Source organism: Triticum aestivum, chromosome 3D (assembly GCF_018294505.1).
Source record: "Triticum aestivum cultivar Chinese Spring chromosome 3D, IWGSC CS RefSeq v2.1, whole genome shotgun sequence".
Taxonomy (NCBI): Eukaryota; Viridiplantae; Streptophyta; class Magnoliopsida; order Poales; family Poaceae; genus Triticum; species Triticum aestivum.
This window is the reverse complement of record NC_057802.1, coordinates 71565494-71584149: the sequence shown is the minus strand read 5'-3', so window position 1 is coordinate 71584149 and position 18656 is coordinate 71565494. Positions and strand designations below refer to the sequence as shown.

Genomic DNA, 18656 nt, shown 5'->3' with positions numbered 1-18656 from the left:
GTAAATATTTGCTTGGTGCTGATCGAGGCGTGTCTTGCTCCTGGAGCGACCGGACCGCATGTGCTTAGGTACTGACGCGACCAGTAAGAAATGACCCACTATCCGGTACCGACAAGAAATTTGTCTGTCTCCAACCAAACACTTCACGGGCAGCATCTTCGCCATTTCTTTCAGCTGCTATCTCGTTCACTGGTTGGATGGATGGTCGCCGTCGGCCAGAGGCCCGCTGCGGCAATGTCTCAAGCCCTGCGGCCACGATGGTCGGTGCTGTGGCCTTCTCGTCTGCCGGTGATCCGCCAGGCACGTCCCGGCACCGCCGCCGTCTCCTTCAACAACCGATGTAATGGTACTCATCCCTCCTCATCTGCTCAACTCTCATCGAACAGGTCCTTGCTGGTTCTTTGATTGCTAGTTCCTGTGCTGAGCGATGTAAAATCAGCGTGAGAGAGACGATGGCAGGGTGGATATGATTGCTTTCTTAATCTTTAATTTTTTTGAGCCAGTTTTTAAAATATAATTTTAAACATGAACTATCTTTCTAAACAAAGAGAAAATGGGAAGTAGGAACTCTCGTTTTTACTCCATATTATGCTACCTTGTCTCTAGAGCTTAGATTTTGGACACCAATAACGCGACGACCTTCCCTCAGGGGGAGGTCACCTGAGCGAACGAACATTTCTGCAGGAGGCCTGTTTCAGCAAACGGCGCTATCAAGGAGTGTTCCCTAAAAACCACTCCCAGCGAACACTTAGGAATTATCATGGTATAACAAATGTATTTGCCATCCTATTACAAAAAGATTTGCCATGTTGATTTTTTTGTCATGCTAGCCAAAATAATTATCAGGAATTTGCCATGCTGCAGTAGACTAAATTGCCATGTGATTTAAGAATTTGCCATGATGCAGCAGAAATAACTGTCAGGCTAAAGAAAAAGGGAAAAATTGCCAAAACCTTCGGGAATTTGCATGCTGCAACAGGCTGAATTTCCATGCTACACATAAAAATCGCCATACATGCTTCTAAGTAGTTGCCATTCTACATCATAGGGGTGCTATGCTACACATGGAGTCGTTCCCTGTGGATGGTGTATGGGCGCGAATGTTTGCGTCATTCCTCAGGAGGGTGCATGGGAGCGAACAGGAATTGCCACATGTCAATGCTTTCAGATTCACACACGGAATTGGACGTACCAGAGAGTGTTCTCTAGAAAAATCACTCCTAGGGAACGCCACCTCTGTAGCTTTTTCATAGAGTTTAGCAACTTGATAGAAGCTTATCATGGTTCTGTGCGGTGCTTGTAGACTATTTTGACCAATCCAAGGGGCCTACACAGGCAAACCCTAGCCGCCGTCCCCGTCCTTCCCTACTGCATACTTGGTCTTCTCGCTGTAGCCGACAGGAGATTTGGAGAAACCTGTTTTTGCGGACGGCGACGGCGGGGAGGGTTGTCTCTCATGGCGCGGAGCGACGACCGCGGTTGGCAGCCCGCTCGGGAAGAGACGGCGGAAGCCGGGATGGCGGGTTTGGTGGTGGCGTTCCTCGTTCTTGTAGTGGGGAGGTCAAGCACGATGAGCTACGGTCGGCCCGACGCATGAGGGACAGTGGGTGCTCATGGGTAAGCTTGGGCGTTCGTGTTTTCGGTTTGTTCGGTTCGGTCTTCCAAGAATTCAGTCTTCTACAATCGGTCTTCTCAGATCTTCACTATTCGGTCTTCGGTCTTTATAGGATGGTGTTTGGTTCGGACCGAACAAACCAAATTTCATGCTACGACTCAGATTCATGTACGTCACGGTATAGGTGTATGCAAGCACAGCTAGACAACAGGTATTTGTAACAAGTGTATGCAACCAAAATTCAAATTCAGACAACATGTGTATGTAGTAGGTGTATGCACCGTAACTATGCCATAAACACCCCGATAAGAGCGGGGATTGTTCTAATTGTGACATTGTGCTAACTCAGTCTGTCCGGGTTATTCGGTCATCTAAAGAAGAAGACTGACGGACCGATTTTAATTCGGTCTTCCAGTTTTGATGACCAATTTTAGTTAGGTCTTTGCGGGTTCAGTGTCTAGCTTTATGGTTTGGTCTTCGGTTTTCATGCACAGGCTTACTCGTGGATCTTATCCCGACATAGTGCTCGAAATCATTCGTTTCAGCTAGTTCTAGTGGCATGTGGGGCTACAGGGCGGCTCAGTATGCAATGTATCTAGGCCCCAATGTTCAACTCTGTTGGTGGTAGTGGTGATTGATGGTGCAAGGGGTTGGCATTTCTTCGGCGTGGTGGGGCAGTGGTGGTGGTCATGGTCTAACCTGTCCTTGTCATCGCAAGCAGGTGGTTAGTGATGCATAGTCGAGTGAAACCTTGCCTTCAATTGGTGGTAATGACGCCCATGGACGTCGTTTTTCTTCTTGAATGCATCGTCAATATCTTGGAACAAGGTTAATAGTATAGAATAACTGGCTATATGAAGTTGCCATGTCCCCTGTAGCCAATCTAATAAAATGGTTAGTTATACATGTCATGTCATTAATGTGTGGTCCAGCTTCTCTCACAAAGGATGTTAGAACCCATACAGCTCACTGTAAATCTACAAACCGCTTTTTTTCCCTCTCCCCTTCAACTAAACAAATTTTTGATGTGATATCTCTTATAGCCCCGCCTATATCGTCCTATTATAGTTTATTCATAGTATATACCGCAACAACACTATCTGCATCTCCCAGTGCAGACATTGTCGAAGGAAGGGGGAGAGGTGTTTGGAGCCTTGTAGTGACTCTTGAAAGGAAAGAGGAGAGAGAAAGGCTGGGACATAAATGAATATAGTTAAGTAACTTTATTTTGTAGGGAAATGAATATAGTTATCTTTGATTGCAATTTTTTGTTGATAGGCTTACCAAGCTGGCCACTTGGTAAATGAATATAGTTATCTTAGTTACCATTAGCTGCAGCAATAGAAAATGTTACAACCTGCACTATAAAAAATGTTACAACCAACGTGGATGCACTTTATATTTATATAGAAAAAAGCTCAAAATGAAACTCGCATCTCCCTCCCTCCCACGCGTCCACCATACGCGCAACGTAGCAGCCGACGTGGCTCCTCGTGCAATTAATTAACTCTCCCTGGAAGCTTCTCCTGCCAGCTGCCACTGCTTTCCCCCAGCAACAATCCCGATTCCGATCCGATCCGATCCCGCGGCCATTCCAGCGCCCAAAACCCCACCCCACCACCCCAATCCCCTCCCCATCAAACAGCCCTCGCGAACTCAACGGGAAGCGACTCACGCCCCCCTCCGCCCCCCGCAGATCGCCCGCTCCGCCACGCGCCGCCGACGCCGCCGCCAATGGCCGCCGCCGCCGACGCCGGGCCCGAGCTGCGGCGGAGCTCCAGCATCGACCGCATCCCGGCGGAGGCGCGCCGCATCCTGCACCGCCTCGCCGGCGAGCTCTGGGGCGCCGACGTCGACCCCGCCGCGCTCGTCGTGTCCCAGCTCAAGGGCGCCCTCACCAACGAGGTCTTCCGCATCACCTGGCCCGGCGGCGAGGGCGACCCGCGCAAGGTGCTCGTGCGCATCTACGGCCAGGGCGTCGAGGTCTTCTTCGACCGCGCCGACGAGGTCCGCACCTTCGAGTGCATGTCCCGCCACGGCCAGGGCCCCCGCCTCCTCGGCCGCTTCCCCCAGGGCCGCGTCGAGGAGTTCATCAACGCCAGGGTATGTAGTGTACGCAACGCAATTCCTTTGCTGTTCCTTGCTCCTACTGTAATGCCATTTCTCCTTCTGATGTGGCTGGCATTGTTGTCTGCCCAGACGCTCTCGGCGCCGGATCTGCGCGACCCGGAGATTTCCGGCCTGATTGCCAGGAAGCTGCGGGAGTTTCACGAGCTCGACATGCCTGGACCCAAGGACATCTCACTCTGGCAGAGGCTGAGGTAGGCTTGGTGAATTGCGATTCCTTCTTATGCTATGGCGGCAGATGTGCGACCAGAAGCTAACTGCAGGGCATTGTATGAATCAGGCGTTGGCTTGAGGAAGCTCGCAGCAGGTGCTCGACTGAGGAGGCCAGGGAATTGCGGTTGGAGACGCTCGGCGATGAGATTGCGGAGCTGGAGAATGTATTGTCCGGGGTCGATCAGAGAGTAGTATTTTGCCATAATGATTTGCAGTATGGCAACATTATGATATACGAAGAGACCAGACAAGTGACCTTAATCGTAAGTAGTTGTTACCGACCTGACCTTGTTTATATGGATACCAACATATATTTGTGAATGCTTACTTAAATTCTCAATTATGGTTATAGTCAATACTGCTTACCAATAAATATTTGTCAATCCTTATTTAAGCATAAACTAGCACCTTGTTGCATATTTAGAAGAGCACCAAATATAAAAATTCTATTATTGATGGTCGCCTCGTTTTTTTTTTGTGCTGCTTAGTGATTCCAGGAACATTGACAGTTTGGTCTGCCTGTTTATTTTCTGTAGCTGATTGCACTTTTGTTAATCTCCCTATCCTTCAGGACTATGAATACGCCAGTTTTAACCCTGTTGCGTTCGACATTGCGAATCACTTCTGTGAGATGGCTGCTGATTATCATAGTGATACACCGCACGTGATGGACTTTACAAAATATCCTGGTTAGTTTTTCTATAACCAAATGTACCAAATTATATAATAATGGATGGCTATGTGTCTCACACTTTTTAAATCACATGTTGATTACTTGTTTGATACCCCTGCTTAATTTCAGACGTGGATGAACAGCGGAGATTTCTTGAGGCTTACCTTAGTTCTTCAGGTAATTGGAGAGTTCTTTGGGAACACCACACTCTGCTGTGCTGGAAATGTGATGAATACTTCAGAATGCATGATTGCACGCTAAAACTACTTTAGTGCATCACTCAAGTGTGCTGTTCCTAAATGCTTCCTTTGTTTGTCAGGAGAAAACACATCCGATGTAGAAGTCGAAACATTGCTTGGCTTGATTGCAAAGTACAGTCTCACAAGCCATCTCTTCTGGGGTCTCTGGGGAATAGTCTCGGTAAGCTCCACAACAGAAGGCAATTGAAATGTATCTACTCAGTGTTAATAATCAATCTATCAAGGCTGACTGCTTTTTCGGTTCTTCCTCTATCTCCGCAGGCGCATGTGAACAAGAACATCGACTTTGAGTACAAGGAGTACGCGAGGCATCGGTTCGACCAGTACTGGGACACGAAGCCTAGAATACTGCAAGCCTGCAACCCAACCAGCTGATCACGCGCATGGCTCATTCTTTTTCTTATTATAGCACCCATCGCCTCTCGAGTAGCTCTGTAGAGTCCTGTGACTGAATCTTGTTCATCAGCCAATTTGGTTGCAAATCGTTTAGGCTAGTAGTTGACCGTGTCGTGTAATTAAACCTGCGCAGAATAGTCGATTCTACGGTTTTACACAAGCTTCTTTCCGTGTCACCTGTTACATCGTTCATGCCTCCAAGAATCTCTTGGGTTGCTCATGAAGATATTGTGTTGTGAACCCTGAAACCATGACTGTCCAAAGGATGGTCACCGGGAGGTGGGTTCTTTTTGCAGTGGACGGTGGCTTAGATGCTGCTGCATCTGCCCTTGTCACCGGATGCGTATGTGTTTGCCGTGCTGCATCCTCTCATCGATGGTGAGTGGATGCTGCTGCAGGCGGAAAAGAGTTGATGCCTCTTCACCGCTGCCCTGTTCCTTTTTCTCTCTGCCTGACGTGTCGCACTTGCCGGCCGTGATCGCTGCAAGATACTCCTCCGTTCAGAAATATTTGTCATCAAAATGGATAAAAGAAGATGTATCTACACGCATTTTAGTTTTAGATATATTCTTTTTTATTCATTTTAAGAAATTTTTCTCATCAAAATGGATAAAAAAAGATGTATTTAGACGTATTTTAGTTCTAGATATATTTCTTTTTATTTATTTTGATAACAAGTATTTTTTGGACGGAGGGAGTACTGCTCAGTCGGTGCTTCACCGTTGGCTTTGCTGCGCCGGCTATCCAGTAGAACGCAGTACATGGAAAGGAGTTTATACAGTAGTAACTTCTTTTCCTCCCATGTTAAGATGGAAGCTGTTGAAGCACGTTGTGGCCTCAGCAGCTAGAAATGCTCAAGTGCGTAGAAGACAGCGATTTAACGAGCATAAAAGAAAGTAATAGAAAATACACCAGCCGGGAATCGAACCCGGGTCTGTACCGTGGCAGGGTACTATTCTACCACTAGACCACTGGTGCTTATGATGTAAACAATTTGTTGAGCAATGTCACATGCGTAACCTCCCAAAAAATTCACAGATGGTTTACAAAAATGCGACTGTGTTTTCTTCTTCTGAGTAAATTGTACTGTACTCCACGATTGAGAGGCCGTACAAATGAGAGGTATGTGTGGTTGTTTCTCATAGTCCTCTAGGGGCAACAGCGGCAGCCTGCGCAAACAAGATTCACGAGAGGGTGCGATGTGGTGCAACCACATGGCACGACCGCCGTGTTGATCGTGTCACAGTACACTCGCATGAGCACGACAAGCTAGTTCCGTTTGACCTGGTTGATTTTGCGCATTTTCACCCTGATCGACGTTGTTTCTGACCATCGAACACCTGCTACGTGTTACCACTGCCAAAATTTGCATTCTGAACTGCTAGTAGTACTAATCGGAGGCAAAATTCAGAGTAATTCCTCATGAAGCACCACCCTGTTTTTCTTGAACGATCTGCAGAGGAGAGCCTGGACGCCGCGCCGTACAAGCTGCGGCGGAGGAACTCGGAGACGATGCGCGCGCAGTACATCAACACCAAGGAGGCAAGGAGCTCAGGTACGATCGAATTGTTCGGCACGATCGCGGCGCATTTTCCGTTTCTCGCGGTGGCATGGCGCTGAGCTGATGGATTCCTGCAGGATCTGCATTGGCACTTACAACGCCGCCTGCAAGGAGCCGCCGGAAGGCTTGGACATTGCCGAGTGGCTCGGCACCACCGGCGGCGAGCAGGCCGACATGTACGTGCTCCGGTTCCAGGAGGTGGTGCCGCTCAACACCGGCAACGTGTTCGGCGCCGAGGACGTCCGGCCGGCACTGGCGTGGGAGGCGCTCATCCGCGACACGCTCACGCGGACGCAGCCGTCCTGCTCTGCTCGAGGCCCAAGTACAGGTACCGCAGCCACCCGGCCACTACGACCCGCGACGGCTCCGACGAGTTGTTCCCCGGCGGCACCGACACCGAAACCGACGACGACGCGCCCTTCAGCTTCCCGGTGCACCCCGAGGGGTACGTCGTCGCCACCCCCAGGATGCTCGGGGCCATGGAGGACCTGGTGGACGAGCAGCCAAGCGCGCAGCAGAGGGCGCTCCTGAAGACGATGAGCAAGACGGACAGGATCGGGCTCGCCTGGCCGGAGCAGCCGCTGGACCTGATGGCCACCGCGTCCTTGTCATCGGCGTCGTTCAAGTCGCCGAGATCGTTCAGCGCGCACAGGTCGTTTATGAAGTCCAGGATCGCCGCCGACGACTGCTCGGCCATGGTCACCGACCTGGACCTCGACCTTGACCTCGACGGCGATGCCGCGCGTGGAGGCAAGAAGAAGGGCGGTTTCAGGTCGCCGTTTGTGAGGATTGTGAGCAAGCAGATGGTGGGCATCTTCCTGACGATCTGGGTGCGGCGCGGTCTGCGGAGGCGCGTCCAGAACATCAAGGTGTCCGCCGTGGGCCGGTGGGCGTGGGCGCCATGGGCTACATCGGCAACAAGGGGTCGGTGTCGGCGAGCATGTCCATCTACCAGACCATGTTCTGCTTCGTGTGCACTCACCTGTCCGCCGGCGAGCGGCCCGGCAACCTCCTCAAGCGGAACGCCGACGTGCAGGAGATCCACCGTCGGACGCGCTTCGCTGGCCCCGGCGGTCTCGAGCTGCCCAGAGACATCTACGACCTCGAGTCAGTGATCAACTGATCATGCACGCTCACATCATACTACTACGAAATTGCATCCATCAATGCATCACCCCGTGATCTGACTGACGAACATGTTCTTCCGCAGTGAACAATAAAAAACTTGCACCAGCCGGGAATCAAACCCAGGTCTATACCCGTGGTGCTTCTGATGTTAATAAATTTTAGAACGGAGATCCAACTACAGGTTGTGACAAAAATGAAACAACTTCACCTAGAATTCTCTAATGTAACATAAATAGTGTTAACAATAATCAACTGCACCTGGTGCATACATAGGCCAAGGATCACATACTACGGTGACAAAATATAGCTAGGGAAGTCTTGGCATCTTTCTTACATACATAATAATATGCATCAGCAACAGGCGACGTTTCACTGATGCTAGTTGCTACGCAGGAGAAATGCTGACCTCCATTGCTTCAAGAGTGATCGTTGGCTGGACTCCGTCTTGATCCTGAGATGCCATGGAATGTTGCCTAATTCAGTGTATATATGGTGTGTCCATAGAGGCTCTGAGCACTGTCAGCAACTGTGATGTGTGCCCTCACTGAGCTGAATGAGCTGAAAATGTACTCGACTACTTGTGGCGTGCATAAACTTCAGGGCAAGACTGTTAGTGTTATGTTGATCTTAGCTGATTGGGTGATCCGAACTGGGAGATCATGTTTGAGATGTGAGCAGTCCAGATTGTATTTCAGCGTCCAGTAAGAAAGCAGAGTCGATACATTTTTGCACTCTACAGCCGCTCCAGTGTCTGGTGGTTAGCGTGACCTATCAAAAACTAAAGCACAAAGGCATGATGTATAAATCTTCTCTAGGAACATTTGTAACAACACAGGACCAGGTTCAAGCCTCAAAGACAATCACAAAGTGAGGACAAGGCCTCATTCAGGAGAAGCAGATCCACATACAGGACAAGCAGACCCACATACAGGACCTCAAAGGCATGATTCAGTCGAAAGACATCATTCAGGACAGGCGAATCCTATGTCAGAAGTTCTAGGCAGAATGGAACTCATAAAACACAACAGGCTATACAAGCCACAAGTCTAACAAAATAGAAGGACACGTTAACACCAGCCCTAAGTCTACACCTCTACATTAGCTACTGAGTCCTCTGTTCACCAGCCCACAGGCTCCACATCTCATTCAACCTTGGCATCCCTCCTATTGCAGCACTGCTTCCATTTACACCCTTCAGCCATCCTCATCATCTCACTTGACAGACTTGACGTTCCTCATCAGTATCCCTCAAGGCACGGTACAACACCAAGAGAGGGGCAAGGCTGTTCCACATAAAAGTATAATAGTTAGCAAATGTGCAAATAGTTGCTGACTGATGCAAAATACAAATTCTAAGAAGTTTTCTTACTGGCCACCCAAATGCATGGTTTTCCCCTTGAATAGAAGGCTGAAAATTTCTCCAAGCACAGGATTACGCTTTGCCGCATAGGTTTCAGCTTGAAATAAACCCACCAGTGGCCTTTTACCAACCATGTAGCTGCGCACATGCACAAGCAGGTGTCGTTTGCAGGTCAGCTTCCCTTTCAACGTGCGCTTGAATCTTTTTGATTTTCCAGCTGACGTGCTCGCTTCTGATGTGCCCTCCACGGTGGTCACTATCTGCTGGACCAAGCCCACCTGGGCCTGCTGCCGCTGATTCACTGGCTCGACCTGCTGTGACATACCCAACTCATACTCAGCTTGCTGTGGCTGAACCAAGCCCACATGGAACTGCTGCCGCACTGTCTCTTGGACCTGCTGTGGCATAACCAGCTCAACCTGGGCCTGCTGTGGCTGAGCTAAATTCTGCTGTATTCTCTGACCCTGCGACATCTCAAGAGCTGTATGTTCATAATTATAGACTCCTCTTAGGACTGGATCAGCTAAGGAGCTGTAATCATCTCTCCAATCAGATACATCAGTTAGTTCCGACTCAAAGATGTGGTTATACACTTTCAAGTCGTCGACATCCATCCAAACGCCCTCGGTGATATTGTGCAGCTCCTCCGTGAAATGCTTGTTCGCGCCGTCTGGCATGAAAGCGACATGGTATGGAAAGTACTCCATAATTGAGGTGTTTACAGCACTGTTGGCATTCAGGCCATCGATGTCAACTTGAAGGCATTCAAAATGCGGTGGAGAGCTCCCATTGATTTCATATTGCCCAGCCATTGATTTATGGATCTGCTTCACATCTAGCACTTGATTTGCTGGAGTGAACTCAGTAGTTGTTGCTAGGATCCGACACCAAATTTTATGGCAGCTGAACTCTATTATGTAAATTTTACTGGCATCAAAATGACCACCCCAGGTTCTTCCAGCGGCATGATTCTCGCGAGCATGCTCGTGGGCGCTTATGATGATCTGCCTCCCACGAAATCTTGCATTGACAAGATTATTCGATTGACCAAACAGACTGTTGTCTTCTTTCATCAGTTCTTCAGGCTTGTACTTTGAGAATGGTTGCATGACCAATGGGAAATGATCATAGCCAATGTCTACAACATCTATGACTTCTTTCTCAAACAAACACTGCGTCTTCAGGAAATCCACAGCAGTTTTCCTTAGGTAACCAAAACTGCGTTAATAAAAGACCATATGCAAATTAGAATAACTTTGGTATCCTAAAACGAGACATACAAACAATCCAAATAGACTACAACAGAAACAACTATACAAATATAATCTCCAAGACCAACTGGGCCTTTTAAAAACAGCAGCAGTAAATGATAAGACGCAAGTCTACAACATCTATGACTTCTCTCTCAAATAAACACTGCGTCTTCAGGAAATCCACAACAGTTTTCCTTAGGTAACCAAAGCTGCGTTAATAAAAGACCATACGCAAATTAGAATAACTTTGGTATCCTAAAACACAACATACAAACAATCCAAATAGACTACAACAGAAACAACTATATAAATATAACCATCAAAGACCAACTGGGCCTTTTAAAAACAGCAGCAGTAAATGATAAGATGCAGCGTTATTTACCCGTTACCAGCTTCGTTGTCCTCCCAAATCTTTATGGCAACGTCGAGATAACCCTCTTGGAGCACATGTTCAAAGTCAATTTTAAAAACTGAAGAACGGCTCGGGACAAGCTCAAATGCCTTGTATTGGTAGAAACTTCGGGTTCCTCTGATGTCATGGCTGCATAAAAAAATGCAACAGATAGTGAGCTGGACGGTCACATCAGTTTGCAGCAAAAAACAAACTGAAGAAACCATGAATAGTGTATACCAGTGATAAAAGCATACAGAACAGCAAGTGGTTACTCTTCTGTGCTGAATAACTTACTAGTAGCCATAGTAATTGGGCTACCATGTGTACTACCACATTGAACCCGTGTAACTAATCTGGTAGTGAAAGTGAAACAAAACAAGTGTAAGGTGTTACTCTATCTAGGTCCAATCCAACACCTATGGTGTAGGTGTGTGCTATGAACATTAGCATGATATAAATTGTGTTCACACAAGGATTAGTGAGGACAGCAGTAACCATATAATTTCAAACTAGAAACACAAAGGGTATCAAATTTCCTGACAGATTATACAATCCAACACCACCATCCGAGACATCAGGGGGCTGCACACAAAAACAACGCTTCTAGTGTAAGGTGCATGCTATGAACCTTAGCGTCGCAATATATATTGTGTCTACGAGGGTCACCGGACTGCAGTAATCATATATTGTGCACAGTATGCAATGCAAAGAGACCCAGATGCTTATAACTTACGTCAGAAGTAGTTTCAAGCACTTCTGCTTGAGCGGGTCCTTCTCCGCAGAAAGGGCGGCATAGGCATCACGGGCCATATCATTCATCCGGGGAGGCGGATTCGAATCTTGGGGCGCACCAGAGGCAGCAAGCCAGGCAAGCACATCAACCTCATCAACCTCTGGAGGCTTGATAAGATCTGGAGGCGCAGCCGCAGTCCTCTGATGCTACTGCTGCTTCTTCTTAGCAGAGCCACTGGAAAGCCCCAGAGTATCTTTGAGCTCGGGGAATTCCCCAGCAGCCGGCACATGCGGCCGAGAGGGGATTGACGTGGCAGCAGCTTCAGCAGCTTCAGCCCGTTTCTTCATATACGGAAGAAGATATGGCTTGGCGCCCAGCCTGAACAGGGTCTCCTTGCTCGTGGCAGTGGACTTGCTTCCAGAGCCTTTCCCCGAGTTTCCGGACGACTTGCTGTTGCCGGAGCTGTCTGATCGACGCTCCCCAGATCCAGACATTGCGTCGGAAGGAGACGGAGTGGGATTTCGCTGGCGACGGCGGTTGGTGTCGGCGGCGAAGCGGAACGCGCGATTTCGGCGGCGGTGGGGTTCACTAGTGTCGGCGGCGCTTGTGTGTGCGCTGACTCAATAGGGTTTTTGGAAGAGACCCGTGAAGAGGACGCGCAGCCAGAGCCAGCCATCTCGTCGACCGTCGGATCCACTAGCCAAGGGACGGTGATCCTCGTGCTCGCGCCAGCCTGGCCATCTGGGCCGCGGGCCGCGGGCCGCGGGCCGGCCCATCAAGGTCACCGCCACAGAGGGCCTCTGCTCTCCGTGAATAGGCAAAGCACACGGTGCAACATGCAAACATGATTTGAACATAAGGAAACAGAGTGTGCTTGCCTGGGCATAAAACGCAAGCTAACTCAAAAGAGATCATAATGACTGCAAAACCTCACATTAATTTTGTATAAAAAACTACTATTGTAGCATATTTTCCTGCATTACAGCTGGAAAAAAATAATAAAGGACTTGCATTAACATTTGTCAACCAACACCACTACACGGAGATGTATAATTTCTACCGGTTCTAGTTTAAGGATCTACCTCCATTATTCTCATATAATCAGTTTTTCATAATGATTTACAACATAATGTATACAACACATGACCACCACCACAGACAGGGGTATATAACTTCCATTACACATTATTACTGCTTGACGAAGAATAGAAATATATGATTATTGGTGATGCCAAAAAAATTGGCTTACGGAAAGTAAAATAAGAAAGAATTATAGGCCATCCACATACGGCATGCTTTGCGACAGTGCCCCCAAACATGCCACCTGCATGAATAACTACTCACCTGCAAGACAAAGAATATAATTTGATGGAATCATCCTCCCATTCATCGCAGTCACTTGGACATCTAGGTCAAAAGGTAATTCTCCTCTAAAAAAATAATCTAAGCATGAAAACCGGTGGTAAATCAAACATTTGATGTAGATATCGGATATAAATTTAGAGAGACACAAAGACCCCAGTTTATGAGAACAGGACTTGCAGAGCAGTTTATGGGAATAGATTGGGCGGAAAAACAAATGGTAAAGAATTAATCAGTGCTAGCCAATGGTTAACTAATAATCAGATGGTTCCATAAGAAGGCAATCAAACTTTAAACTAAACTATAATAGTTGTGCTAGCTTTACATTTTCTAAATTAGTAGGTACGAATAGATTATGTAATCTGGACTGTAGATCAACAATGAAAATTCTGCCATTCCTATAGAGAATAAATGAGTGAGTAGTAGTTAGATCAAGAGATACATAAATGCAAGCCATCTCAATTCTTGATTCGTGCGGGAGTGGGATGCTCCTCCGGGCATTTGCATTTTTGACCATTCGATGGGCTGCTCCTTTCGATCCTAGTTGTCTGTTTCATTCACACTATGAGGTAAAAGCCGCCATCTAATTCTACCCGTTGTAGAAACCCTAGACACCGCTGAGGGAGTCCTGGATTAAGGGGTCCTCGGGCGTCCGGGCTATGTGATGTGGGCCGGACTAATGGGCCATGAAGATACAAGACAGAAGACTTCCTCCCGTGTCCGGATGGGACTCTCCTTTGCGTGGATGGCAAGCTTGGCGTTTGGATATGAAGGTTCCTTCCTCTGCAAACCGACTCTGTACAACCTTAGTCCCCTCCGGTGTCTAGATAAACCGGAGGGTTTAGTCCGTAGAGGTGATCATAATCATACATGCTAGACATCTAGGGTTTAGCCATTACGATCTCGTGGTAGATCAACTCTTGTAATCCTCATATTCATCAAGATCAATCAAGCAGGAAGTAGGTATTACCTCCATTAAGAGGGCCCAAACCTGGGTAACCATCGTGTCCCCCGCCTCCTGTTACCATCAACCTCAGACGCACAGTTCAGGACCCCCTACCCGAGATCCGCCAGTTTTGACACCGACATTGGTGCTTTCAATGAGAGATCCGTTGTGTCGTCGCCAGAAGGTTCGATGGCTCCATCCATCATCTACAACAATGCTGCCCTCAGGGAGGTCTTTCTCCCCAGCCAGATCTTTGTGTTCAGCGGCTTCGCACTGCGGGCCAACTCGCTTGGCCGTCTAGAGCAGATCGACAACTACGCCCCATGTCACCAGATTAGTTTTGGAAATCTGGATTATGTCGTTGATATCCGAGGAGACTTGATCTTCCAAGGGTTCGCGACCCCAACCTCCGCTCTGGCCTTAGATCCGGAGCGCATCACCAGGTCCGAAGACGAGATTCTCGAGCCCGCCGGACTCTCTGTGGCTATTGAGCCTAGTATGGGAGAGCTAGAGGAAGTAGTGTCAACGGCAATCATCATGAAGCCGGACTCTTCTCCGAACACTGGCCCCGAACCCTCGGAGTCCGCATTATGTGAGCCCGACCAAGGAGTTTTCTTCCCGTCGTACTCCAAGGACTCTCTTTTCCCCAGCCGAACCTCGCCTTTAAGCGAGGCTCTGGACCTAATGCGATCCCTCGTCATTACGAAGGAGCAACGTCTGAATTACGCCCAGCCCGGACTAGGGGCTGAGAGCGGGGAATTTTACGTCCCACCCACCACCCACTTCATAGCCACTGTCGAGGACCTTACCGACATGCTTGACCGCAACTCCGAAGACATCTACGATATGGACATCGATGCCGGAGACGAACAAAGCCAAAACCCGCCGCATACCACACGCTGGGCGGCCACCTCCACATACGACGTATACATGGTAGATACGCCAAAAGAGGATATCGGTGAAGGTAGTAAGGATCCAATCAAGGACAATAACACTGATAAACCACCAAAGAAGCGGCATCAGCGACATCATTCAAAATCACGCCGCGGCAAAGAAAGCAATACCGGCAATGGAGACAATAACACTCCGGAGAACGCCGAAGACCCAGATGCCCCCGTCGAACCAACATCCGAACAGGATGATAGGGAGGAGGGGCTGGGTAACCCCGATGAGCCAGTCGGGAACAAGGACTCGGAGGACAGCAATTACATGCCACCCTCCAAAGACGACATAAGCCTCGATGACGAAGACTTCATCATTCCAGAGGAGCCCCTTGAGCAAGAACGCTTTAAGCAACAACTCATCGCAACCGCAAGGAGCCTGAAAAGGAAGCAGCAACGGCTTCAAGCCGAACGGGATACGCTCAACGACAGATGGACTAATGTCCTGGCAGCCGAGGAATACGGCCTTGCACGACCAACCAAAAGCTACCCAAAGCGCAAGTTGTTACCCCAATTCAACGTTGAAGCGCGGGAGCCCATAATATCAGCGCATAACGCAGCTGATAAACTAGACCGGCCACCGCTTGGCCGAGACAGAATCGCTACCCAAGCCGAACACCAGCCCATACTACCCCGCCGTAAAGGCAGGAAGACAGGGGCCCAGAATTACACCTACGACCTACGGCAGGACCTGGACACTAGGGCAGGCCTAGCCAGATCAATCTACGGGTCAAGAGGTCATGTCCCAACACGAGAAGACGGTTATAACGCCGGCGTGACCAATATAATCTTATTCGGGGTGAACACCGCATAGGGACGTCCACCGAACTCCGTCGCGAGGTCGCCCGTTACAGAGGCGCCGCACACCCCCTATGCTTCACCGAGGAGGTAATGGAGCAGGAATTCCCAGAAGGGTTTAAACCTATGAATATTGAATCATATGATGGAACAACTGACCCCGCGGTATGGATTGAGGATTTTCTTCTCCATATCCACATGGCCCACGGTGATGATCTCCACGCCATTAAATACCTCCCACTAAAATTAAAGGGACCAGCTCGGCACTGGCTAAACAGCCTCCCAGAGAACTCCATTAGCAGCTGGGAAGACTTGGAAGACGCCTTTCGTGACAATTTCCAAGGTACATATGTTCGGCCTCCGGACGCCGATGACCTCAGTCACATCATCCAGCAGCCCGAAGAATTAGCCAGGAAACTCTGGACTAGGTTCTTAATTAAAAAGAACCAAATTGTCGACTGTCCGGAGGCCGAAGCACTCGCGGCCTTTAAACATAGCGTCCGCGACGAGTGGCTCGCCCGCCACCTCGGCCAAGAAAAGCCAAAGTCCATGGCAGCTCTCACCACACTAATGACCCGCTTTTGCGCGGGAGAAGATAGTTGGCTTGCTCGTAGAAGCAATAGTGCTAGCGATCCTAGAACCTCCGAAGCCAGGGACGCAATAAAGACAAGCGTCGCAACAATAATGCAGGAACCCAAGACACGACGGTCAACGCCGGATTTAGTGGCTCCAAATCCGGTCAACGAAAGAAGCCATTTAAGGCAAACAGAGATGGTCCATCCGGTTTAGACAAGATACTGGATCGGCCCTATCAGATCCATGGCAGCCCTAACAAACCCGCCAATCATACCAACAGAAATTGTTGGGTTTTCAAACAAACCGGCAAGCTCAATGCCGAACACAAAGGGAAGGGGCCGCCCAGTGATAGTGAAGACGAGGAGGCTCGCCTACCGAGCACCGGGGGGTAGAAGCAAGTCCCCCCCGAAGTAAAAACAGTAAACATGATACACGTGACGCATACCTCTGAAAGGGAGCGCAAGCACGAACTACGAGACGACCACGCCACAAAGTCGGTCGCCCCAAAATTTAACCCATGGGCGGCCTCTCGATCACTTTTGATCACAAGGACCACCCAACCAGTATCCGCCACGGAGGTTCGGCAACTCTGGTCCTCGATCCAATTATCAGCGGATTCCATCTCACGCGAGTCCTCATGGACGACGGCAGTAGCCTCAATATACTCTATCAAGACACTTCCCGCAAAATTGGCATTGACCCTTCAAGGATCAAGCCCACCACAACTACCTTCAAGGGAGTAATACCCGGCGTAGAAGCTCACGACACAGGCTCAATCTCACTGGAAGTCGTCTTCGGTTCACCGGAAAACTTCCGACGCGAAGACTTGATCTTCGATATTGTCCCGTTCCGCAGTGGCTACCACGCACTGCTCGGGCGTACCACTTTTGCTCATTTCAATGCGGTCCCAAACTACACCTACCTAAAGCTTAAGATGCCCGGTCCACGCGGCGCCATAACGATCAACGGAAACACGGAACGCTCCCTCCGTACTGAGGAGCACACTACGACAATCGCAGCCGAAGTACAAAGCGACCCCATCAAGCCGCATATCTCATCGGTCATTAAGCCGTCAGCCTCTACTACACAGGACCGGTCAATTTTAGAACTGGATTAACAGTTCCGCCTCCGTCGTTCGCCTCTTACACCCGCGGAGTTTGTATCGCGCATGCATAATTATGCACTCAAAATACCTTGGTCATCGGCGGAGGTACAATACGAACATGCCTACAAAACGGTTCGTCCGGACTACAACCTTTCTCTTTTATAACTACTCTCTTATCTTCTTGCCACAGGTGAATCAAAACCTATCCGTCCTATGGACCTAAAAAGACTCTTTATGAGCCCGGTTTTTCGTACAAATAACCGAGGATTGCTCCTTCTAAGGAATCCTTTTCACGGAGGCACAGGCAGCGCAGACGTGCATCAGGAGGTCCAAAAGATTTTTTGTAGACCAAACACTCTATTTGAAACCTGTATAGAGCCTTTTTTCCTTAGCCTTCGACCCCTGGCAAGTAAAATGGCCTGGGTGGTGGTGTTATAATCTGTAAGATTGCGTTCGACGTATCAATCAAATTTTAGTGAACGTAATCCGTCTTCAGTACTTGCTTTTCCGCATAAAAAACATACCTTGCTTCTTCGGTTGTTTCACGCACACACCTCGGCACAAATCGCCAGGGGCTCGACACGGCAACATATGGGTTGCCGAAAAAGTCCGAACAGCTCTATAGCATACTTCGGCGTCACGAGTTTGGCATTATATGCATTAGCACCGAATCATCTCTTTGGTCAATAGTTGGGTTGCCGGTTCCTGTGCTTGTGTGACGCCCCCGATTTGACCGTACACTAATCATGCACGCAAATGTGTACGATCACGATCAGGGACTCACGGGAAGATATCACAACACAACTCTACAACATAAATAAGTCATACAAGCATTATAATACAAGCCAGGGGCCTCGAGGGCTCGAATACAAGTGCTCGATCATAGACGAGTCAGCGGAAGCAACAATATCTGAGTACAGACATAAGTTAAACAAGTTTGCCTTAAGAAGGCTAGCACAAAAGTAGCAACGATCGAAAAGGCAAGGCCTCCTGCCTGGGACCTCCTAACTACTCCTGGTCGTCGTCAGCGGCCTGCACGTAGTAGTAGGCACCTCCAGTGTCGTAGGTGTCGTCGCCGACGGTGGCGTCTGGCTCCTGAACTCCAGCATCTGGTTGCGACAATCCGGTATAGAAAGGGGAAAGGAGGGAGAAAAGCAACCGTGAGTACTCATCCAAAGTACTCGCAAGCAAGGAGCTACACTACATATGCATGGG

General features: G+C 48.9%; 2 protein-coding genes, 1 non-coding gene and 1 pseudogene across 4 annotated transcripts; 2 read left to right on the top strand and 2 right to left on the bottom strand.

Annotated features, from left to right (window-relative positions):
• Positions 1-103: 103 nt before the first annotated feature.
• Positions 104-5460, top strand: LOC123077504 (probable choline kinase 2). 2 transcript variants are annotated; one of them, XM_044499783.1, is made up of 8 exons: positions 104-346; positions 3312-3718; positions 3815-3936; positions 4023-4218; positions 4527-4644; positions 4758-4805; positions 4948-5048; positions 5150-5460. In XM_044499783.1, exons 1-8 carry the CDS (start codon positions 202-204, stop codon positions 5261-5263), a joined length of 1251 nt encoding a protein of 416 aa, XP_044355718.1. In that variant the 5' UTR covers positions 104-201; the 3' UTR covers positions 5264-5460. The 2 variants fall into 2 exon arrangements, with proteins under 2 accessions (XP_044355718.1, XP_044355719.1); XM_044499784.1 differs by having other exon boundaries at positions 138-340.
• A 731-nt stretch (positions 5461-6191) lies between these two features.
• On the bottom strand, positions 6192-6262 carry TRNAG-GCC (transfer RNA glycine (anticodon GCC)). The gene has a single exon. It is a non-coding gene; the product is annotated as a tRNA-Gly (tRNA).
• A 423-nt stretch (positions 6263-6685) lies between these two features.
• LOC123077502 (type IV inositol polyphosphate 5-phosphatase 3-like) lies at positions 6686-8505 on the top strand (annotated as a pseudogene).
• A 310-nt stretch (positions 8506-8815) lies between these two features.
• LOC123077501 (uncharacterized) lies at positions 8816-12350 on the bottom strand. Its single transcript, XM_044499779.1, has 4 exons — positions 11714-12350; positions 10969-11127; positions 9343-10551; positions 8816-9256 (listed from the first exon to the last, which is right to left on the bottom strand). The coding sequence occupies exons 1-4, from the start codon at positions 11797-11799 to the stop codon at positions 9181-9183; spliced, it is 1530 nt and encodes a 509-aa protein (XP_044355714.1). The 5' UTR covers positions 11800-12350; the 3' UTR covers positions 8816-9180.
• Positions 12351-18656: the final 6306 nt, after the last annotated feature.